Here is a 16,341-nt window from a genome sequence, read left to right on the forward strand (position 1 = left end):
AATAATGATATTGTTACATTCAATAAATGATCTTAAGGAAAATAATAAGGAAAACTTAGGTTATTAATAACCTGTAGTGAATAACCATTCACTATAGAAATAGTAATTTGGAATGCACAGAAGCAGGTAGGCAACTATAGCTGCAGTGCCAAACAGAATTTTTTTTATTCAGTCACCCAGGGATTACAGTATGTCTTTTATGAACACCACTACGAGGGCCCCTGTTGCACAAAAGTTTCTATTTCATTAAAACTTTGCCATCCAATGGCCCTTGATTTTGTTCCCAGGGTAGTAACCATTGGATGGCACAGTTACCATAGTAGTGACTCTTCATGCAACAGGGCCCAGGCTTGCCAAGTGTACCTTGATTACAAGTACATGTATGCATGCAGGGTAAGTTCGTCTATCTAATGAGTCAGGGCTATATGTGGCTTTTAATGAGAATTTGATCATCTGGTGTTGCGTAATCTTCCTGGAGGTTTTCCTATTGAATGCAATTGGATTACATGCATGATGGTAGTTAGAGATAGTTGCGCAACACCGATTGTTTTGTTTGGCCAGGCCATTGGCTTTGTACATTTGGTGATGTATTGGTGGATGGCAAATAGTGCACACTGTCAAGTCTATATCTGCTGTTTAAGTGCAGTGCTCTCATTTAGTGGTGGCTGTTCATATTTTTTTAGGAAACTACAAGGTATTGTATCCTTCCTCAATTTGTGTCCCAAAATATAGGTAAAAGAATAAAAAAAAATGCACCCCTGTGCGTAAGTTGTACAAACAAAGACATCCAATTCAGGGTCCTGTCTTTACTAAGAGTTACAATTGATCCAATCAATCTCAACTCTGGAAATCCATGTGTCATAATTTTTTCTACAGAAAATGTCCACAATGTCCTTTGTAAACAAAGAGAAGCGCACTGACTTTGCAAGAAAACAGTGAATGAATGAATAAACATCAGTTATAAAATATTTTGAACAAAGATGCATACTAGATGTTGATGTTGCTGGCTTTGCATACTTGTGGTTGATTGGATCAATTGCAAGTCTTTGGAAGACAGGGCCCCGTTGTACAAAGAGTTGTGATTGATCCGATCAATCGTAACTCTATGGAAATCCATCAGTGTCATAATTTTTTCTACAGGAAATTTGCAAAATGTCCTTTGTAATCAAAGAAGAACACCCCAAATTGTCAAGAAATCAATGAATTTATGGATATGGATTCATGTCTAGAATTTTTTTGAACAAACATGCATTTCATATGGTTACTTTGCTGGCTTTCCATAGTTACAATTGATTGGATCAATCGTAACTCTTTGTACAACGGGGCCCAGATATCCATTATTGTGGGGCAGATTTTTGCGATTGATTTCATTGAGGATTGTGTGTGATCAATCATATAAAAAAAAGACCAGCCCCACAATCAAATCACCAAGCCTCATGTTACCTGCTCTGAACATTAACACAGGCATTGAATTGAAATATTACAGCACGCTTTATACACTAATGACTGATCCCCTATAATCCAAACCTCTGCTTGCCACCATGCCATCTCTCATTAAATCTCTATTCTATTTTTAGCCTGGTAAGGACAGACGTGATAGAGGAGCTAGTCAACCTGATAACGACTGAACCGTCCCAAGATCTACATGAATCTGTACAGTACAAGAACCCCAACATGGCCTGTGAGCTTCTCACGTCAGACGTGGCCGCTATATGCGACAAATTAGCAGACACAGATGTGAGTCACCCTACCCCCCAAACCCAAGTTAATGTTGCCAGTGTTTATTCATATTATTGCTAACAGAAACCTCGAAAGACTTTATTCAAAGTCCATTTATAAATGTTAATTTACTTTGTTAGTGCATGTAGCAAAATGAAATGTTGATCTGAAACTGACTGAATAGTGTTAGATTTCCCAACTTCAATATTCCATTCATTTCAAGTGGTGCAATATCATAAGGGAAGAGTTTCATAATTTGGCATTGTTCTTTTGGAAGGCTTTACCTCCAAATGTCTGTTATTTTGCATATATTTAAGAACAAAGATTGATAGTGAATTCATATTTCAACTAGCCTTTTCTCTGTCTTTGTGTGATTTTGAGTTATAATAATAAATGGTTTTAATTGGGTAAAAATTAATAAAATTTCCAGGGCTACTTGTGAGCTAACCAACCAAAATTGACTACAAGTTTACTTGTTGTTTCTATGGAAATCTTAGGGGTCCTTTTTAGTTTTTCCAAGGCTCTTAAGGGCATTACAGGGCCAAGTTAACCCGGAGCTCCCACATAATTTTACCTTTTCATTTTTTTTTTCAATTCATGAAAATATTCTAAATGCAATAAGAAATTGCTCTTTCTTATTCCTCCCAACAGACTGCTTTCACAAATTTATGGAAGTTCTTAGACAGACCAGCCCCACTCAACCCCCTCCTAGCAAGCTTCTTCAGTAAGACGATAGGATCGTTGCTATCCAGAAGACCGGAGGTCGTCGTCGAGTTCATCAAAAGCAAAGAGGACTGCATAGGCTTGCTCCTTTCTCATTTAGAAGTGTCTGCTATAATGGATCTTATTCTTAGGCTAATCACATGTATTGAATCACCAGAAATCAGGATATCATTCCTCAATGTAAGTTCAGTGTCATGCCTTTTATTAGGACCCTGTTGCACTAAACTTAACCATTGGTAACTTTGTGAGGAGCTGCTAGTAGCATGGGCATTTTGATATTGATTGGCTGTTTAGAATTGTTGCGATGGTAGTATTCATGATTGATGAGAGTAACTTCAGTGTTGAATTTTATGCAACATGGCTTAGAAAGGTAGGGTTTCTTTTGGTAGCAACGAAACTAATCTCTTGTAGATTTCATAAAATCAACTTCTTAGTGATATCACCCCTTATGAGATACAAATAGCTATGACAACATTTCTTTGTTGTAGACTGATAAATTTATTATTGAATTCTCCAATATAAAAGGTGATTTCCATGTGATAAAAAATGTCATGATGGTGAAAGAATTAATTTTTATGACATGGAAGGAAGAATCCATCTAGTTCTTGTTAGAGCAATTTAAATCTGATATAGATAAGTATTCAATACAAAAATCTCAGAATTGTAAGGTAGAAAAAAATTCTGATACAAGCATTTCATCAAGATTAAATCAGTTCTGCAAGTTGTCAGATTTAATCAGTTCTGCAAGTTGTCAGATTTATACCGCCAATCGGCGGGCATGATGGGAAATCCCCCATTTATCTATACCGGCAGCCAGTCAAATGAAACCTTTAGGACTTGCAGAGACTGTATCGTCTTGATGTCCATATGATGTGACATTATGATTCAGTGCTTGACCTCAAATACTGCCACCCAGTCATTCTTGGGAGCGTTTCGTGGAGGGTGATTCTCACTGACTAATTTGCTCTCAGCCAATCAGGTTCAAGGATTTGTAGTAGCTTGTAACAACTGTGGGTGAAAATCACTGACAAGAAGTCTCCATGAAATATACCCTTGTTCCAGGGTGTGGTTTGCTTGGAAGAGTGACAAAATGATCTAGGTTGACAAGATGATTTATGATTAGAATTGACGAATTTACAAAGTAAAAAATGTCTGACCTGGTTTAGTTGAGAATATTTCAGACTGCTCAGTGGTTGGGAAGTCGGAAAGGGTATGTTAATGGTTACTGTTGAATATGAAAATCTGTAGACCGATCACTTAGATATTGGTGTTCTTAATAATTTAATTTTCCCACATTTAGCTTTTTTCTGGGCATACTAGTATATCGAGATAGATTTCAATTTCCCAGTAGAAACCAGTTTCTTGCCATCCCCCAAACTAATAGATAATAAACGATTAAAACTCGAGCATCTTTCCAGCTATAAATTGTGTTTTGATCATTTGTAAGAAAAGAAATTTACTCAGCTAAATATAAGAATCAAATACCATCCTTTGAAAAGATCTTGATAGTGATAAAAAATTATTATGATATGGAGAAGTATATAGCCAAAACAATTCTTAAAGCTAAAAGAATTTCGAAAAAAAGTGGTTTCAGCTCCACAAATGTCTTCTTTTCTACCTTTTTAATAGGTATGATTCATGGATGTATCGTATGAACTGATCTTTTGTGAAATATTTCTGTATATGTATCAACATGTTTTGTGAAGAAGTTTTTTTTTGTTCATAAAGGAACCCTGTGGAAGGGTAAAAATTCAAATAATTTTTCCAGCTATCAGTCTTCAACCTAATAATTTCTTATTTCTTTTCTCTTTCCATGCAGTGGTTAAACGATCAAAGGTTTATCCAGAGATTAGTAGACCTCATAGATACAGAACAGTCAGAAGATACGCATAGCAACGCAGCGCAGACGTTATGTGATATCGTCAGACTCACTAGGGAACACATGTCACAATTACAAGAATGTGCAGAGAATGATCCTTTACTCACAACAATAGAAATGTAAGTAGGATATTGAGTTCATTGTATTGTGGTTGTATGTATTATTTCACATTTGCTGTTGGGAGTAATAGCTGGATTTCAGAACGAATCTAGCATATTGTTTGTAAGTGTAGGTCATTTATAAAATTTGAGAAGTAAGAATCCTTGAAGGGCACCAAAATCGGAACTTGTACATTTCAAGGATATAGTTAAAAAAAGATAATTCAGACAGTTGCTTCTATATGTCTGGTCCATGAAGAGAGCAGCCAAAAAAGTCAGGCTTGCTTAGGGTAAATACCACTGCCAAGGATGCTACTTTTAAGGATAAAGCCAGTATTCCAACTTATTTTAAGGCGATAGCTGTCACCCTATTTTTTTCCAAAATGGCTCATTCTTGGTGATTATCTGACAATTCCAAGAGGTATCAATGTACTGCTTCCTTGAATAAAAATGGAAACCAGTCCCTACCTTTCTTGATAATTTTACAACACACTCATTGGGATTTGATGTTTCTTTGGTATTTTTGAGCATTTTTTTTTCTTGGGGACTTCACCCATCAAAACAAATGGTTGTTTCTCTAAGTACCGAGTGTCTAACAATTTACTCTCTTGTTTGTCTTGCAGGGAAGAAACTGTATCAGAGTTACTAGATCACATGTTCAAGGGCACGATATCAGAATCAGCAATAGTCAATGGTATATCAGTTCTACTCTCATTATTGGAATTTAGGAAACAAGGGTAAGTTGCATTACATTTACTTAGTCCAGGACCACTTGGTCTGCAACCAGTTGGTCTCTTCTCCGGTGGTCTAGAAACTCATGGGCCAAACCTGGGTTCCGCCTTCCAAAGAGTAATAATAATAACAGTATTTTTACCCAGGGTAGCCACTTCAGTTCCGAAAACTGTTCTCCCAGTGGGCCCTGCTATTATTTTTACCCGAATGAGCTAGGCTACGAATTCAGGTGCACACAGCTTTTTGAGGAATCATTTCCTGCCAGTACCCATTTACCTCACCTCGGTTAAGTGCAGGACAGTGTGGATTAATTTCTTGCTGAAGGAACACACCACGGCTAGGATTCGAATCCACAACCCTCTGTTTGAAAGGCAAGAGTCAGAAGCCCTAGACCACGACGCGTGCACAATGGATCCAATCAATCTCAACTCTATGAAAATCCATCAATGTCATAATTTTTTCTACAGGAAATTTGCAAATTCTCCATTGTAATCAGAGCCAATCATGCACTGAATTTTCAAGAGAATGATGAATGTATGCATATACATCATATCTAGAAAATATTTTAAACAATCATACATTTTAGATGTTAATGTTGCTGGCCTTCCATAGTTGTGGTTGATTGGATCAACGCAACTCTTTGTAAGATGGGGCCCTGTTAGGTCTGCTATCAATTTGGTCTCATTGCCGTTTGATTTCTACTACTCCTGGTGGGTGTTTCATAAAGCTGTAAGTTAAGAGCAACTTTAAGAATGACTAGTGATCCTTTTCTGTTGTAAATGGTAGATTAATAGGCGATGGTTTAACGCCTAAGAAAGGATCACCAGTCTTTCTTAAAGTCGCTCTTAACTTACAAACAGCTTTATAAAACAGCCCCCATGTCTTATGCTAATTAGCGTAGCTGCCTTTGAGTCTAATGCTTGGGCCCCGTACCACAAAGCTTAGCGATCACTCGCTAAATGAATTGGCCTATCGGGATCTTCGTTACATGCCCATTTTACTCAGTAGACTGACCAGGAACCAATCAGAATTGCTCTTCCAAACCAGTGATTAATCGCAAACCTTTGTGTTACGATGCCGAGATGATCTATTTCCCATTTTGTATACTTGATATTTTGCACTTTGAGACCACCTTGAGATTACATGGATGAACTAAGTGGGTATAGATAGCCTTACTTGACATTGGAGGAAATGGTCGATGGTCTGAATGGAAATTAGACCAAATGCTTGGTTCAGGCGAACTGGTTGTATAAAATATAGTTTTGTAGTTAGTACTTAAATGTATGTAAAGTAGCACAATGGATGATATGGTTCAGAGCTCCTTGTGATCTCTTTCCTCCTTGATGTCTTCTTTTCCTCCTAGTTCTGTTTTTCTGTCTATCTCCTATTCTCTGCCCTTCTTGCTTCTCTTATGTATAGCTCTCCTTTTGGAAATTATCTTTTCATTTGTTTAGCAATTTTATCAACAGTATTGAAAATCAAAGAAATGGATCAATGAAAGTTTGAGAAAAATTGGATATTAATTTCTATGTCAAATAATATGTGTTTCCTTTGATTCTTCCAGGGCTGCATGGGCATTGTCCTTTGGTCCAGACGGTCAAGAACAGATGACCCAACTGGACGCAGAGAGGTTAGCTAGGGGGGTCAGCGGTACACTCAAAGCAGTCGTCAGTAGGTTAGCAGATATGCAGCAGTTATTAGAAGATCCACCTGGGGTAAGGAGTACAGCCTATTTATACAGAGAAATTTTGAAATTTATTGTTAAATATTGTTCCTTTCACATTTGTACATACACCAATACCACTAAAATGGAGTTTACAAATTATATTTACTATGTAGACAGTGCCAAAAGATGCATAATGAATGATGTATCAGTTAATTCCTGTATTTTTTTGCATAGCTACTAATGTCATGGAATTCATTTTAAATGAAAATGAATGATACAAGGCAGAAGGCAGTGTGGTAATTATAGGGTTGACGAGTTATCGCCATATTAGTGATATTAGTGCTCATAATAGTGCAAAATTAATTATTCGGTAAGCAACATCACAAAGTCATTAATTTATCATTCTGCAGTGTGCACTGTAACATAAGAGGTACATTGTTATTGGATTTTGTACATAGTTTACTATAGATTTACAGCTGTAATCAATTGTATTGTTGAGAATATACTTTATGTTACAGGCCCATGGGGAAGAAAAAAACACAGATAATTGTTGATCATTCCTGTAGCCTTACAAATTATTACAACTTCTCTTTGTAATTGCTTTCAGTGTTCAATCTACCAAGTAATCTCTATTGTTTTTACTTACAGAGAAAAGAAATGTCAACGACAGTCGGCAAGCTAGAACCACCTCTAGGCAATGTTAGGTTACAAATCAGTAAATTAGTCTCTTCACTACTCATAACAAACACAGCTGCAATCAATGCTGAACTAGCAAGACTAGGTACCATCAAGAAATTAGTGGTAAGTTGACATATTTCATACTACAGGGTGGTGTGTCACTTATATAGAAAATCACAATTTTAGCACTTATGGTACAAATTTAGTGATCGGATACAAGAAGGCCATTGTCGAAAGGTTTTGTCCTAAAATTTTCAGATTTATTCCATGTCTGGTAAGGGGTTTTAAGATAAACAACATATAAAAATGCAGATTTTTTTTATTTTGATCAGGCATCAAAATAAATTTTGATGTGAAATCGGTAAATTTCCACAATAAAACAAATTTTTTTACATAATAGTAATAATAATACCGGTAGATGGGATTTGTAATGCACCAAATCAATTCTGTGCCCATGGTGCAGTGAAAGAAAGATAGACATAGAAAAGTACAAATACAATATTGGGCTTCAAGCTTTTACCAAAAAAAATATGTTCACATAGCCATACCTCTTGTGTACCCTCCTAGTGGTCTTTGCCCACAGATTCCACCATTCAATAATGCATCTTTTTTATCTCTCTCCCCCTCTTACAGGATCTCTTCTTAACGTATGCATGGAATAACTTCTTACATTTAGAGGTGGAGAAGTCAATTAGTACAATACTTTCCAACAACCCAACAGAGTCTGAAGAAGGCAAGACGCAACATCCGCTCTTAGTACATGTAAGTTGTCCTTATGCCCTCCTTTCACAAAACCTTTCTGACCACAACTTGAGTGATTACCCACTGAAACATGAATTTGGTTTTATGCATGCATTTGAATGAACTTTGACTTACATATCAACTAAAGGGCTTTGATAGACACATTTCCATTGATAACAAGTCAATTTTGCAAATATAACTAACTGATTACTATTATGCTGCTTTCAGTAGTAGGCCTAATTGAAAAATTGACGTGATATAGACTGAGTTGATCTTTCAAATGATTTTTTGCTGTCAGTTGCAGACAATTCTTGCAACAATATCTGCCCACTATCTATGTTTATGATAAATTAGGAAAAAAATATTTCATTTACTTCATAGATAAAAAGGCCATAAGACAACTATTTTCTTAAAAAAAAGAAAGGAAAGAAGAATTGTTTTACCTCTGTCCATTGTTTCATCAGATGCATTCTTTCATACATGCTTCTAAGAGGGAAATATTTGTGGGAATTTTTTTGGATCTCATTTGAGCATCTCATTTTGGGCAGCTGCTTACATGCAACATCACAGAATCACGCTTAGAAAACTACATTATTTTTGATATTCTTTGATTGATTTTCACAAAATCTTCAATTTGGTTATCTTACTTTTCATCTTTTATTGAAACCAAACTGATGTCCGGGTGAACTTCCCCTTTAACATGAATTGACACAAAACCACTTTTGACTCTGCCTAGACATCGATGTGAAAGTGGTTTCCTGTAATAAACCACTTCAAAACATGGTAACCATCATAAATGATAAACTTTACTTCATTATTTGAAGGTTGATGGGGGTCATATTCAATCATTAATTATTCTAAATGCCTACTAATTTCACTTTCGGTTTTGAAAAACAACTATGCCAGCATTGGAAGTCTAGAGTGTGCGGCTTCTTAAGTAATAGTCTTTTTGCATGAAATGTAATTCCACATTGAACTGTTCAGAGATGAGCTTTTACAGTTAGTGTGCTTAAGGTGACATTCTCTGAGTTGAAGAAAGTTTCAGAAGTAAATTAATTAATTTCGTTTTTATTCAAACTTCTGGTTGCAAAGTTTTACTTTTTTCATAGTCCCAAGGGATTCGATTTAAAGTAGGCAGATTTGAATTTGAAAACGTCTGGAAAATGGAGTTTTAACAAAAGTAATCCTCTTTGCAGACATTTAGAACAATGTTTTATCAGTTTTCATTTAAAAAAAGGAAAAAAATCTATTGTTAATGTAAAACGTACTGGTGAAGATTTTGATCCTGCATTATCAATTCTTTCATAATACCATGCAATATGTTAACGGCACCTATATGCTTCCCCATTTACAGCTGTTCACAGAAAGCAAGCTAATTCCCAAAGTAATGGAGGCATGGGAGGAGAATGAGGTCATACAGAAACAGGGCAGGTCGAGAAGAGGTTACATGGGTCACATGACCAGGATAGCAAACGCTATTACGCAGGAGATGGAGAAAGGATGCAATAATGAACAGATCAAATCTCTCTATCAAGGTAATAATAGTGATATTCCACTTCTATGTAATATGGTGTGGCTACAACATTGGTAATGTGACAGGGATAGTAAATGCTATTACACAGGAGATGGAGAAAGGATGCAATAATGAACAGATCAAATCTCTCTATCAAGGTAATAATAGTTATATTCCACTTCTATGTAATATGGTGTGGCTACAACATTGGTAATGTGACAGAGATAGTAAATGCTATTACACAGGAGATGGAGAAAGGATACAATAATGAATAGATCAAATCTCTTTATCAAGGTAATTATAATAATATTCAAGTTGTACATATTAGTAATCTGAAAAGATTACAACATGGGTTACATGACAAGGATAGTAAATGCTATTACCCATGATAGGGAGAAAAGTATGCAATAGTGAACAGATAAAAAACTGTATCAGGGTTATAATAATAATAATATCCTACTTTCATTTATATGCCATGTAGGAGTTACGGCATTGGTATTATGACATGGCTAGTAAATGCTATTTCATCCGAGATGGAGAAGGAATGCAATAATGGATAAATCAAGGCTATGATGGAAATCTAACCTGCTGAGAGACAGTTCTATTTTTTTAAGTTTGTTATGGATTATATTTTGTTTATTTTATAATAGAATATATACCAGAAGAGGTTAGAGAGAAATGGAGTTCATTTCAAGCTGGAAGTCTAGCAGAAACTAACAAGAGGAATCTAGTTGAATTGGTAAGGTTTGTCAGAGTCTGATCAGGGTTGTAGGAAATTCACTCCCACTTTGTAAAAGCCAAGAAAAATTGGGGGTATCTCATATAGCACAGGATTTTGAATGGACTTGCCGGATGTTTTATCCGACATAATCTGCTCAATTGGACAGTTGGCTTAGTAACAATCAGACACCTGCACTTCTCATCCAATCAAAATCAAGGAGAGTTGTCAGATCAGGGGCCCGTTGCGGAAAGAGTTGCAATCGATTGCAACTCTAAAAATCATGCGCAACTTCATTTTCAACCAATCAACAGCGCGCATTTGGGACTTGCGATTGATTTTTGGGCTTGCGTTTTAACGCAACTCTTTCTGAACAGGGCCCCTGACAACTTCTGGGAAGATTAATGTTGATGAAATACCCCATGTGTTCACCAGGGCCCCGTCTTTCAAAGAGTTACGATTGATCTAATCTATCATAACTCTGGAAATCCATCAGTGTTGTAATTTTTTTATAGGAAATTTGCAAAATGTCCTCTATAAACAAATGCGAACACACCAAATTGTCAAGAAAACAATGGATTTATGAATGTACATCCTATCTAGATAACATTTTGAATTATCATGTATTTTAGACGTGGGCGTTGGTCAGGGATTTTCAATGACTTAAATTTTGCTGAACCAATCAGATGCAAGGATTTCAGTAGCTTGGAGCGTTGTGGCCCAGTGGATAAGTCTTCTGACTTTGAAACAGAGGGTCGTTGGTTCGAATCCCAGCCACGGGGTAATTTCCTTCAGCAAGAAATTTATCCACATCGACAGGTGAGGTAAATGGGTTACCCGCAGGATTAATTCCTTGAATGCATGAGCGCTGAGAGGCAGCTCGAGCTAAAGCCGGGGTAATAATAATAATAATAATAACAACGTGCCTCGGAATAGAATATTTCTAGATAGATGGCGCTATATAAATGCCTATTATTATTATTAGTAGTATTAGCTTAAAAACAGTTTGGTGAATGAAATCTTCCTGTTTTGATCCTTTCTTGAAGGTTGGTACCCATCCGCTGCATTCATCAAGCGAAGACGACGATTCTGACTTCAAGGACATCGACTTTGGCAAAGACACGGCTTTACAACAGGTGAGTCTCCTATACTTCTATTCATTAGTCAATACACAGAGAATCGTACCAAGTAAAGTTTATATAATGGAATATAGTTTTGTTCTCATTGACTCTTCAAAAGTGCAAACAGAGTGAAAGATCAAAATTCCTCCTATGCTGTAAATACTGTAGGCTGTTGTGAAATTAAATGTAATTCGGAAAAGTAATTTCTTCTCAAACTGAAGACTTATTCTGTAGGTTGATTTTAGTAGATTTGTACTTCGTGATTTATTATAACGTAGCAATGTAATCTGAAATTGGAGTTTAGTCATTTTGAATGAATAAGAAAATATATAATGTAAAACCTATAAGACAAGAAGCTTGTTGTACATTATGTTAAGGAAGAAGGATATCTGATTCTGCCATTGTGTCTTTACAATATTGATTTTTTAAAAAATTGTAATTGTTTAATTTTATGTTTGAGTCATGGTTTATATTGATCTTTGATGCCATGAAGCGTGAACTGTAGTTTATGTTCAGTAGATGTCAATATCCTGTAGTATTAATGATGTAGAGTTTGAAATGGCCAAGAATCGACCCAAGACAGTGCATGACATGTCACATTCAAAGATCAGCCATGCCCTATTTATATACAAGTTCACATTCCATCATCCTTATCATTCCCAAGTCATCGAAATGGATTGATTGCTTGTATGGCGTTACCATGTGCATTCGTTGCTTGCACTCTTACATTGGGGAAGGGACACTCGATCCACTCATATTAGTCAACATCATAGGATATCTCCCCCCACCCCTTTTTCACTTTCACACAAAGGTTAGCGAGTAATCGTACGCTTTATTTTCACGATTGATTGTACATTGTAGTCATTGCAATCAATCGTAGAAAAATGTTCTATGATGGTTTGCTATGTTTTGTGTTAGGGGCCCCCAGGAACTTGAATCAATTTGTTTTTAAGTGCTCCCCATAGAAAGATGGGAATATGAACTTAACACATCCTGGCCCTGTCTTACAACATGTTGCGATTGGTCCATTCAGTTTCAACTATAGAAAGTCATCATTGTTTACATTAGGCATGCTGGTTGGTCAAAACAATGAGCATGCACAAATGTAGATCGTATTGTTGAGATAATCAATCGATTGCAATTCGTTGTAAGATTGAGCCCAGTCACAATTCCCAAACATACTTCATTTAAATTTCAATCTACACAGCTATTCCAAACCTGTTGATGCATGTTCATGGACACAAATATTTACATTTGCATCAAACTAAGTTTTCTAGAAAACCTTGATGTATTTTGAGCAAATCAAGTGAATGTTGCTTCTCAAATTTTCAGGGGAAATAATCCCATCCAGTAATGGTTATATTCTCTATTTCATTCGCTTTGAAAATCACACTTGCAACTTTGCTGACCAGTAAACATCTTCTCTTTTGAATACAATTTGAAATGGAATTTTAGCATTCTGAGAATACATTGCTTAGCTTTATTATAGTCACCCTCTCAAGCTAATTGATATTCACATTTTCACCATATAATGAACAATATCTTGCATAATGTGAGAAGTCATGGTTCACTTTCAATTATCATGATCATCATGCCAGGGGGGGGGGGTTCATGCTCAAATATACCCTCATTGTCACATATCTTCATACCAGACTAGGGTTAAAGTAAAGACCACACCCATATGTTATCCATACTGGGTTGGAGGTGGGGGGGGGGACAGCTTGCCACACTCATCTTTCACCATTACATAGATAATGAGAACCTTTAGACGACACCCACATTTTAGGCCCATACCCACAAAAGGGTGTTAGGAAACCAGTAGACCATGCCCGAGATCAATCACCATCCCCTTAACCCTCATTTCATCAACTAAAAAACACATCCCCATCCCTGCCCCCCCCCCTCCCCCATCAAATCCACCACCACTACACTACCACCACCACCCATGTGCTAAGAACGATGTAAGCAACACACACATGGCATTTCGAACCCTCTCTTTGGCCGCGCTGTATGAACGGCAGGCCTTCTCCGATTATCAGATGCAACAAATGACGTCCCATTTTATTGACCAGTTCGGCTTCAACGACGAAGAGTTTGCAGAGCAAGAGGAGAACGTGAAGTAAGTCCAGACATTTTCCTTGACTCTTTCATCCTTGGTTTATCTTGTTAGTTGTCTTGTAGTATTCTCATGTTGTGATGATTGCATCTTTGTTTCTTCTTTCCTTGCCGTTTTTCTGTAATGTGTGTGTGCTTGATGTGTCTATTATTAACCTCCTTTGTATATATTAGGGCTGCATGACATAACTATGATATAAAAGTATTGTGATATTGAACCTTGAATTAATCAATTATGTTGGTCCAAAATATATGGCCTTTCTCATGATAGTGTAAACAACTCAGATTTAGATATGGTCCAGACAAGAAATTTACCATGAAATGGTTTAAAATCCATACAACTCATCAAGGTCACAGAGAAAGGATCACACAACTTATCCCTTGGCGGTTTTTAATTCCTGGGCCCTGTCTTACAAATAATTACGATTGATCCAATCAATTGTAGCTCTATGGAAATCCACCAGTGTCATATTTTTTTCTACAGGAAATTTGCGAAATGTCCTTTGTAAACAAAGAGAAGCACCGTGAATTTTCAAGAAAGCAATGAATGCATGAATATACATCATAGCTGGAAAATATTTTGAACAAATATGCATAATAGATGCTGACGTTGTTGGCCATCCATAGTTGCGTTTGATCGGATCAATCGCAACTCTTTGGAAGACGGCCCCTGATTTCAACATCTTTTATAGCTGAAAAAGATGTACACTAGATTGTCATTCCTCCACAATGTTTGACATTTATTCGTGTAGACTATATATCAGCTATATCATAGTTTTTACAGTTTATTATCATTAAATGCCCTCATATGCATTATCTTGCAGCCCTGATATGTATTTTCAAATTTTCTGAGATCCCATTCCATTAGCCTGTTATCATTTCTAAGATATAAAAGCCTATTTCCAGCCACTTTCAGTCTTACATTTCAATTATTGTGACTATTTATCGTAGATCTTTTGAAGCTGTAGTTCATAACCAGTTTGTCTGAATTTTGCCATTTCCATTTGGTCAAATAATATATTGTTGATTTAGATGTTGTGTAGATTTTTACTATTCATACATTTATCATTATGCTATATGTATGAGGAACAATTGCATCATTTCCGACGTTCAGAATAAATTTATTTTGGGAAATCTTTGCAATTACATGTAGTAATTTGAAAGACACACACAAAATAATCAAAACGAGTGGCTTTATTCGCCTTGAATTTTCGTAATTCATTTGATATTGACCATTTTCAGAACCTATTTGCTTTTGATTTATTTTCCATTTTCATGCTTTTTCCATTTTTTGTTTCAAGAACCATCTTTGTATTTGTTTACTGTTAAAAAAATCAACCATTTTGTCAGTTTTTTTTAACTCCATCTCTCACTTCTACCTTTCTTTACTGTTCTGTCAATTATATTAACAATCACTTATCTCATTTTGTTTGCAATACTCTGTTACTAATCATGTATTCTTTTGTGTTTTCCTTTATGCTTGGTGCAAGTACCTCTGTCATTTATTTTCAACAAAGTAGGGAGAAAAAAAGTAAATCTTGGCTGGCAGTTGCCCCCCTTTCCCCCACCCCATAAAAAGAGAAGGTAATGCCCCCAAAGTCCTGGAAAATTAAAACAAGAGCCCTTGAAATTTCTATGGGGTTTGATGCAAACTAATATAGTGTAGCAAAATTTTGGCTGATGAACTAAGAAAATATGTCCCAGAAAAAAATTGTTTTTTTTTTCCTGCGTCAAAGTGGAGTTTTATCCTAGTCTCCAGCCGTTTTATTTAGTTATCATTATTTATTGAAAACAACTTGAAAATTGTTTGTATTCCCATCTTTTTATCTGTGTCATATACATCCCAATAAGGAAGGAAGGTAGGGTAGAAGGTGATGATAATCCTGTTTTCCATTCAACAACTTTTTTTTGTTGCTTATTTGAGTTTCTTTGTTAGGTTCGCTATTAAAATGCTATCACATTTTCTTTCTTCTCTATGTCTAACCTATTGCTCTTTTTGTTGCAGTGCTGTTTTTCACTATATTTTTTGTTCATTTTCCTGTTTTCATGCTAATCAATTTCCATTGTAATGAAAATTATGAAATTGCGTATTATAATAAGGGATGGGGGAGGTATTTGTATCCAAATTAGCAGATACCAACATTAATGTACCTGTGGTGATTTTTATAATTCTGTTCAGCTGTGTAGTTTGATGTGATTGTTGACAGTTGTGGAATGCCTTATAACATTGAAATGATTTGTGTTCCTCCATCCAATACTCTAAAAGAGAACAAACTTACTCTCAAAGAAACAAACTGTATTTATTCACATTCTTCTTAGTTAATAATAATCTTAGTTTATAAAATTGACCGCATTTTGTGGTCCGGTCCTATTAATTTATAATTCCATGAATACTAAAAGATACGCAAAGTCATACAAAAGGTACGTTTCTCTCACACAACTGAGTCCATTTTATATTATTGTTAACTCTTCTCTATGCCCGACACCCCCAGAAAAAGATGTCAAGAAAAGTAATCTATAAAATCTATAGAAATCTATTTTTAAAAAAGGCACAGTGCTATTGGCAAATTGGAAATTCTTGGACTATCCAAATGCAATCCTTTTCTCTAGTTCATGATCCTGTCTGTTTTTGAGCAAT

General features: G+C 35.9%; 1 protein-coding gene across 4 annotated transcripts in view; it reads left to right on the forward strand.

Moving 5' to 3' along the window:
• The window catches only part of LOC121405704 (serine/threonine-protein phosphatase 6 regulatory subunit 3-like), a 55,366-nt gene that overhangs the window by 20,508 nt on the left and 18,517 nt on the right, over positions 1 to 16,341 (forward strand). For 2 of the 4 annotated variants that reach the window (XM_041596624.1, XM_041596626.1), the window contains 11 exons: positions 1,578 to 1,737; positions 2,371 to 2,622; positions 4,262 to 4,440; positions 5,043 to 5,156; positions 6,716 to 6,866; positions 7,466 to 7,618; positions 8,129 to 8,257; positions 9,591 to 9,771; positions 10,400 to 10,488; positions 11,514 to 11,603; positions 13,610 to 13,707. In XM_041596624.1, the coding sequence (XP_041452558.1) occupies positions 1,578 to 1,737; positions 2,371 to 2,622; positions 4,262 to 4,440; positions 5,043 to 5,156; positions 6,716 to 6,866; positions 7,466 to 7,618; positions 8,129 to 8,257; positions 9,591 to 9,771; positions 10,400 to 10,488; positions 11,514 to 11,603; positions 13,610 to 13,707 (1,596 nt within the window). The remainder of the gene's footprint in view (positions 1 to 1,577; positions 1,738 to 2,370; positions 2,623 to 4,261; positions 4,441 to 5,042; positions 5,157 to 6,715; positions 6,867 to 7,465; positions 7,619 to 8,128; positions 8,258 to 9,590; positions 9,772 to 10,399; positions 10,489 to 11,513; positions 11,604 to 13,609; positions 13,708 to 16,341) is intronic. The other 2 variants (XM_041596625.1, XM_041596627.1) reach the window with 2 other exon arrangements.

Source organism: Lytechinus variegatus, chromosome 19 (genome assembly GCF_018143015.1).
Source record: "Lytechinus variegatus isolate NC3 chromosome 19, Lvar_3.0, whole genome shotgun sequence".
Taxonomy (NCBI): domain Eukaryota; kingdom Metazoa; phylum Echinodermata; class Echinoidea; order Temnopleuroida; family Toxopneustidae; genus Lytechinus; species Lytechinus variegatus.